General features: G+C 51.4%; 1 protein-coding gene across 1 annotated transcript; it reads right to left on the bottom strand.

Moving 5' to 3' along the window:
* Positions 1 to 3,581: 3,581 nt before the first annotated feature.
* Positions 3,582 to 5,470, bottom strand: LOC141978355 (uncharacterized). The gene is made up of 2 exons (XM_074940389.1): positions 4,685 to 5,470; positions 3,582 to 4,105 (listed from the first exon to the last, which is right to left on the bottom strand). The coding sequence occupies exons 1-2, from the start codon at positions 5,265 to 5,267 to the stop codon at positions 3,582 to 3,584; spliced, it is 1,107 nt and encodes a 368-aa protein (XP_074796490.1). The 5' UTR covers positions 5,268 to 5,470.
* Between the last annotated feature and the right edge of the window lie 2,904 nt (positions 5,471 to 8,374).

The following is an 8,374-nucleotide window of genomic DNA, read 5'->3' as shown; positions in this document are numbered from 1 at the left end:
ACACTACGGAATAAGGTCGAATTTATAGAAGTCGGTGTTTTAGAAATCGGTTTTATATATTCAAGTGTGTGTGTCCCCACAGAAGTGCATTAAGTGCATTAACTCGGCGGAGTGCTTCCACAGTACCGAGGCTAGAGTCGACTTCCAGAGCGTTGCACTGTGGGTAGCTATCCCACAGTTCCCGCAGTCTCCGCTGCCCATTGGAATTCTGGGTTGAGATCCCAATGCCTGATGGGGCTGAAACATTGTCGCGGGTGGTTCTGGGTACATATCGTCAGTCCCCCCTTCCCTCCCTCCCTCCCTCCGTGAAAGCAAGGGCAGACAATCGTTTCGCGCCTTTTTTCCTGAGTTACCTGTGCGGACGCCATACCACGGCAATCATGGAGCCCGCTCAGGTAACCGTCACCGTATGTCTCCTGGGTGCTGGCAGACGTGGCACGGCATTGCTATACAGTAGCAGCAACCCATTGCCTTGTGGCAGCAGATGGTACAATATGACTGGTAGCCGTCCTCGTCATGTCTGAGGTACTCCTGGTCGCCTGTGTGAGGTCGATCAGGAGCGCCTGGGCAGACATGGGCGCAGGGACTAAATTTTTAGTGACTTGACCAGGTCATTCTCTTAAGTCCGGCAGTCAGTCCTATTGAACCGTCTTATGGTGAGCAGGCAGGCAATATGGATTGCTAGCAGTCCTATTGCACCGTCTTCTGCCGAGCAGCCATGAGATGTGGATGGCATGCAGTCCTTCTGCACCGTCTGCTGCCAGTCAAAGATGTAAAAGATAGATGGAGTGGATCAAAACAAGAAATAGACCAGATTTGTTTTGTACTCATTTGCCTCCTCCCCTGTCTAGGGGACTCATTCCTCTAGGTCACACTGCAGTCACGCACAGAGAAGGTGCAGCGAGGTAGATCTAGCCATGTATCAATCAGAGGCCAGGCTAACCTCCTTGTTCCAATAAGAACAATAACTTAGGTGCACCATTTCTTATTGGAACCCTCCGTGAAGTCAACCCTGTAAGCCGTGTCCTCAGTCGCCCCTCCCTGCGTCAGAGCAACGGCAAACAATCGTGCATCTGAGTTGAGAGTGCTGTCCAGAGCAGTCACAATGGAGCACTCCGATTGGGCTAAAACATTGTCGCGGGTGGTTCTGGGTACATATTGTCCGGCCCCCGTTCCCTCCCTCCCTCCGTGAAGGCAAGGGCAGACAATCGTTTCGTGCCTTTTTTCCTGAGTTACCTGTGCGGACGCCATACCACCGCAAGCATTGAGCCCGCTCAGGTAACCGTCACCGTATGTCTCCTGGGTGCTGGCAGACGTGGTACGGCATTGCTACACAGTAGCAGCAACCCATTGCCTTCTGGCAGCAGACGGTACGGTACGACTGGTAGCCGTCCTCGTCATGTCCGAGGTGTTCCTGGTCGCCTGTGTGAGGTCGATCAGGAGCGCCTAGGCAGACATGGGCGCAGGGACTAAATTTTTAGTGACTTGACCAGGTCATTTTTTTTAGTCCAGCAGTCAGTCCTATTGAACCGTCTTATGGTGAGCAGGCAGGCAATATGGATTGCTAGCAGTCCTATTGCACCGTCTTCTGCCGAGCAGCCATGAGATGTGGATGGCATGCAGTCCTTCTGCACCGTCTGCTGCTAGCCAAAGATGTAAAAGATAGATGGAGTGGATCAAAACAAGAAATAGACCAGATTTGTTTTGTACTCATTTGCCTTCTCCCCTGTCTAGGGGACTCATTCCTCTAGGTCACACTGCAGTCACGCACAGAGAAGGTGCAGCGAGGTAGATCTAGCCATGTATCAATCAGAGGCCAGGCTAACCTCCTTGTTCCAATAAGAACAATAACTTAGGTGCACCATTTCTTATTGGAACCCTCCGTGAAGTCCTGCCTGAACTACTCCTTGATGTAAAGACACCCCCTTTGTGGATTTTAGCCCCCTGAAGCCAACCCTGTAAGCCGTGTCGTCAGTCGCCCCTCCCTCCGTCAGAGCAACGGCAGACAATCATTCCGCGCCTTTTTTCTGTGCGGACGCCATACCAAGGCAAGCATGGAGTCCGCTCAGCTCACTTTGGCAATTAGGAGCACATTAAACACCACACGCATTATCCAGCAGTATATGCAGCACCAGAACCTGGCAAAGCGCTACCGGGCGAGGAGGCGACGTCAGCGCGGTCACGTGAGTGATCAGGACATGGACACAGATTTCTCTGAAAGCATGGGCCCTGCCAATGCATGCATAATGGTGCTAATGGGGCAGGTTCATGCTGTGGAACGCCGATTCTGGGCTCGGGAAACAAGCACAGACTGGTGGGACCGCATAGTGTTGCAGGTCTGGGACGATTCCCAGTGGCTGCGAAACTTTCGCATGCGTAAGGGCACTTTCATGGAACTTTGTGACTTGCTTTCCCCTGCCCTTAAGCGCATGAATACCAAGATGAGAGCAGCCCTCACAGTTGAGAAGCGAGTGGCGATAGCCCTGTGGAAGCTTGCAACGCCAGACAGCTACCGGTCAGTTGGGAATCAATTTGGAGTGGGCAAATCTACTGTGGGGGCTGCTGTGATGCAAGTAGCCAACGCAATCAAAGATCTGCTGATATCAAGGGTAGTGACCCTGGGAAATGTGCAGGTCATAGTGGATGACTTTGCTGCAATGGGATTCCCTAACTGTGGTGGGGCCATAGACGGAACCCATATCCCTATCTTGGCACCGGAGCACCAAGCCAGCGAGTACATAAACCGCAAGGGGTACTTTTCAATAGTGCTGCAAGCTCTGGTGGATCACAAGGGACGTTTCACCAGCATCAACGTGGGATGGCCGGGAAAGGTACATGACGCTCGCATCTTCAGGAACTCTGGTCTGTTTCAAAAGCTTCAAGAAGGGACTTTATTCCCAGACCAGAAAATAACTGTTGGGGATGTTGAAATGCCTATATGTATCCTTGGGGACCCAGCCTACCCCTTAACGCCATGGCTCATGAAGCCATACACAGGCAGCCTGGACAGTAGTCAGGAGCTGTTCAACTACAGGCTGAGCAAGTGCAGAATGTGCATTTGGACGTTTAAAGGCGCGCTGGCGCAGTTTACTGACTCGCTTAGACCTCAGCGAAACCAATATTCCCACTGTTATTACTGCTTGCTGTGTGCTCCACAATATCTGTGAGAGTAAGGGGGAGACATTTATGGCGGGGTGGGAGGTTGAGGCAAATCGCCTGGCTGCTGGTTACGCGCAGCCAGACACCAGGGCGGTTAGAAGAGCACAGGAGAGCGCGGTACGCATCAGAGAGGCTTTGAAAACCAGTTTCATGACTGGCCAGGCTACGGTGTGAAAGTTCTGTTTGTTTCTCCTTGATGAAACCCCCCGCCCCTTGGTTCACTCTACTTCCCTGTAAGCTAACCACCCTCCCCTCCTCCCTTCGATCACCGCTTGCAGAGGCAATAAAGTCATTGTTGCTTCACATTCATGCATTCTTTATTCATTCATCACACAAATAGGGGGATGACTACCAAGGTAGCCCAGGAGGCGTGGTGGAGGAGGGAAGGAAAATGCCACACAGCACTTTAAAAGTTTACAACTTTAAAATTTATTGAATGACAGCCTTCTTTTTTTTGGGCAATCCTCTGTGGTGGAGTGGCTGGTTGGCCGGAGGCCCCCCCACCGCGTTCTTGGGCGTCTGGGTGAGGAGGCTATGGAACTTGGGGAGGAGGGCGGTTGGTTACACAGGGGCTGTAGCGGCAGTCTGTGCTCCAGCTGCCTTTGCTGCAGCTCAACCATACACTGGAGCATACTGGTTTGGTCCTCCAGCAGCCTCAGCATTGAATCCTGCCTCCTCTCATCATGCTGCCGCCACATTCGAGCTTCAGCCCTCTCTTCAGCCCGCCACTTACTCTCTTCAGCCCGCCACCTCTCCTCCTGGTCATTTTGTGCTTTCCTGCAGTCTGACATTATTTGCCTCCACGCATTCGTCTGTGCTCTGTCAGTGTGGGAGGACAGCATGAGCTCGGAGAACATTTCATCTCGAGTGCGTTTTTTTTTTTTCTTTCTAATCTTCACTAGCCTCTGGGAAGGAGAAGATCCTGTGATCATTGAAACACATGCAGCTGGTGGAGAAAAAAAAAGGGACAGCGGTATTTAAAAAGACACATTTTATAAAACACTGGCTACACTCTTTCAGGGTAAACCTTGCTGTTAACATTACATACATAGCACATGTGCTTTCGTTACAAGGTCGCATTTTGCCTCCCCCCACCGCGTGGCTACCCCCTCAACCCTCCCCCCTCCCTGTGGCTAACAGCGGGGAACATTTCTGTTCAGCCGCAGGCAAACAGCCCAGCAGGAATGGGCTCCTCTGAGTGTCCCCTGAAGAAAAGCACCCTATTTCAACCAGGTGACCATGGATTATATCTCACTCTCCTGAGGATAACACACGAACGGATGTTGCTTGAACGCCAGCAAACATACACTGCAATGCTTTGTTGTACAATGATTCCCGAGTACGTGTTACTGGCCTGGAGTGGTATAGTGTCCTACCATGAAGGACGCAATAAGTCTGCCCTCCCCAGAAACCTTTTGCAAAGGCTTTGGGAGTATATCCAGGAGAGCCGCGAATGCCAGGGCAAAGTAATCCTTTCACATGCTTGCTTTTAAACCATGTATAGTATTTTAAAAGGTACACTCACCGGAGGTCCCTTCTCCGCCTGCTGGGTCCAGGAGGCAGCCTTGGGTGGGTTCAGGGGGTACTGGCTCCAGGTCCAGGGTGAGAAACAGTTCCTGGCTGTCGGGAAAACCGGTTTCTCCGCTTGCTTGCTGTGAGCTATCTACAACCTCCTCCTCATCATCATCTTCTTCGTCCCCAAAACCTGCTTCCGTATTGCCTCCATCTCCATTGAAGGAGTCAAACAACACGGCTGGGGTAGTGGTGGCTGAACCCCCTAAAATGGCATGCAGCTCATCATAGACGCGGCATGTTTGGGGCTCTGACCCGGAGCGGCCATTCGCCTCTCTGGTTTTCTGGTAGGCTTGCCTCAGCTCCTTCAGTTTCACGCGGCACTGCTTCGGGTCCCTGTTATGGCCTCTGTCCTTCATGCCCTGGGAGATCTTGACAAAGGTTTTGGCATTTCGAAAACTGGAACGGAGTTCTGATAGCATGGATTCCTCTCCCCATACAGCGATCAGATCCCGTACCTCCCGTTCGGTCCATGCTGGAGCTCTTTTGCGATTCTGAGACTCCATCATGGTCACCTCTGCTGATGAGCTCTGCATGGTCACCTGCAGCTTGCCACGCTGGCCAAACAGGAAATGAGATTCAAAAGTTCGCGGTTCTTTTCCTGTCTACCTGGCCAGTGCATCTGAGTTGAGAGTGCTGTCCAGAGCGGTCAAAATGGAGCACTCTGGGATAGCTCCCGGAGGCCAATACCATCGAATTGTGTCCACAGTACCCCAAATTTGACCCGGCAAGGCCGATTTAAGCGCTAATCCACTTGTCAGGGGTGGAGTAAGGAAATCGATTTTAAGAGCCCTTTAAGTCGAAATAAAGGGCTTCATCGTGTGGACGGGTGCAGGTTTACATCGATTTAATGCTGCTAAATTCGACCTAAAGTCCTAGTGTAGACCAGGGCTAAGCTGCATTCTAGGTCACTGGTTGCCTTTAACCTTCCACTTAAATACCATCAGCTCCACAGTGCCGGTGCTCAGGCACCCAGAGCTTTTATAGAGCAGGGGGCCTTTCTTCCAGGCTCTGTGGCTAGTACGAGAAACCACGTAGTAACGCTGTGGTAGAACGTGTTTTTAACACACCACTCCCAACCTTACATTCAGCTGAGCACACTCCACTCAGGGTCAGGAACTAGGAAATAGCTTTCTAGCCCCTTCAGGCTTCCTCTACTGGCCTGAGCAAGGAACACAACGTGCTCCTAGACGCACTCTCAGTGAAAGTCAACAGGCAGAACTAGTGAACTGAACCAGCAGGTTGCTGAGTGCTCAGAGCTAAATTTCAAGCCCAAACCAGTTTGTTTAGGGATTAGCATGTGTGCTGACTGGAAACGGTCTCAAAGTCCAATGCGCAGTTTGGTAGGAGCAATCCATTTTCTCTCATCTCAGCCATTGATGAAAGTGGTTACTTCCCTGTGCAGTACCTGTTCTTTGAGCCGTGTGGGGCACGTACACGCTCACCAGGCGGGGTCTGTGCACCCAAAGAGCTCAAGAGTATTGGGTGCACGTAGAGTCCTGCAGTGCAATGCATGTACAGGCTCACTTGAAGAATTGGCCTCGGAGGTTGCTTAGTTGGACAGGTAGTTTATGAGCCTAGTTTTCAATGCCTGGAAGTTGCTTTCAGTGCAGTCTTGTGACAGCCAATTTGTGCCCTGAAGTGATTGATAGAAGTTGCCTCGGTAGGAGTTTTTCTGCCAGCTCTTGGCACCTCCACTAGCTGGAGGCTGACATGACTAAGCACTTCTCCCTAAGTGATCCTGTGATGCAAACCAGCAGTGAAGTTCTCAGCTGCCACTTCATGCATCCGATGAAGTGAGCTGTAGCTCACGAAAGCTTATGCTCAAATAAATTGGTTAGTCTCTAAGGTGCCACAAGTCCTCCTCCACTTCGGCGCTCTAAGGGTAGGTCTGCACTGTAATCAGGAGGTGGGATTGCAGAGCTGGTTTGGTGCCACCAGGCAGCCTGCTGTAGAGTATTCTGCACTGCTGACACACCTTCACCACCAAGGAGTATGTCTACACTGCAAGCAGGAAGTGGGATTGGAGCGTGTACAGATGTTCCCCAAGTCAGCTTTGATCCAGTTAGCTAGAGTAACAATAGCAATGAAGCCCTGGCACCGGGGCAAGCCCCAGCAGCCCAAGACCCTGCACACATATTACACAGCCACTGCTGCTTCATCGCGATTGTTACACACGCTACTAGCCCAGGTACCTCTCTACATGCTGCGCACCTCCCCCTCCCCCCAGTCACACTGCAGGGTGACACTCTGTCAGCATTACTGGCCATTCTACGTCAGCTGGAGTTATGGCACCATGAGAGTTATTTTTGTGAGAAAAACAGTGGGGGCGGAGGGGGGGAAGAGGAGAGAGAAATCTCTATCTGGAGCTCTTGCAAACATTCCCACTCCTGCCCCATTCACTCCATGTGCAGATATCCCATATTGAGGTAATATTCAGACAGCCCAGGTTATCCCTGTGTATTTTAAAAAGCCTCATACCCTGATGGTCGGAGTCTTTGCTTTGGTGCCTCGGCCTGCTGCTGTCCTGCAGCCTAGAGCATGGCTCTTGAAGGGGAAAGGCCAGGCTGGAGCAGAACAAATAACCTGGGTTTCAAGGGCTGGCTCGGGTCAGGGAGAGGCTCTAAGTGATGCAGTTTCTCAGCCCTGGGAAGGCTGCTGCAGGTGACCAAATCAGACCACCTCCCAAGGCTCACCTTGCCCCTCCATGTCAGAGGAGGGCCATCCCCACAGTATGGTTACTTTCAGACATCTCAAGCACAGGGCTTTCCCCAATTCCACACCTAGATTCCACCTCCCTGCCAGGGCATTTTTCAAGATTCCCAGCCTAGGTTTCCCCTCCTCCTCCTCCCATCACTCCCCTCCAGAGCCCTCTCAGCAGACACCTCCCACTGGAAGATGTTACTCACCAAGGAATACTAGAATGCTTGACTAACCTGGAATCTAGGCTAGGGCTGTAGCAGAGATGAACCAAACAGGTGCTAGGGTCTTTGGGCTAGTTTTAAGCTTAGGACTAATTAAATGGATAGGTTTGCAATTAGAGGCCCATTTTCCCCCTCCCAAGAACTTCCCTTCCTGAAATGGATTAGCATATCCCTGTCTTTGCAGGGCAACTGGTGGAATGGGGAAGAGGGTGGAGCTGTTTGAAAGCCACTTCTCTATAACCCAATCAGGTGATGTCCCACAAGAACCCACTGACACTGCAGCAGCAGAGCTAAAGGAACCCGACAAATCCAGTTACACAGTATCACAACACAGACACAAAACCACAGACAATGCCACTTGGGCACAGCCACTGGAACAAAGCTTTATTCTTTTCATGGACAGGTCAACCTGCATCTAAATTTATATTTTTTTAAGAAGTCAGTTTTGTAAAGTGTCATCCGTGTACAAATTGTTCAAGCCTATGGAAAATAGGGCAGCTTCCACCCCTAGAAGTAGCACCCATCGCACCCTAACAGCTGCTTCTTGTTTTGTTTTCAGTGGCATAGTTTTGCCCTGACCCTTCCAGGAGGGAGCGGTGCATGCCACCACTCTTGCTTTTCCTTCCTCCTCTATTTCCCTAAACTGGGGTTCTCCACGGGACAGTGCGCAGGTAATAGCAAGCAGCACCTTCGTACTCGGGCATGTTCAGCCAGATCTG

This window comes from Natator depressus, chromosome 27, assembly GCF_965152275.1.
Source record: "Natator depressus isolate rNatDep1 chromosome 27, rNatDep2.hap1, whole genome shotgun sequence".
Lineage (NCBI taxonomy): Eukaryota > Metazoa > Chordata > Testudines > Cheloniidae > Natator > Natator depressus.
The sequence above is the reverse complement of the archived record's forward strand: the minus strand, read 5'-3'. Positions and strand labels throughout refer to the sequence as shown.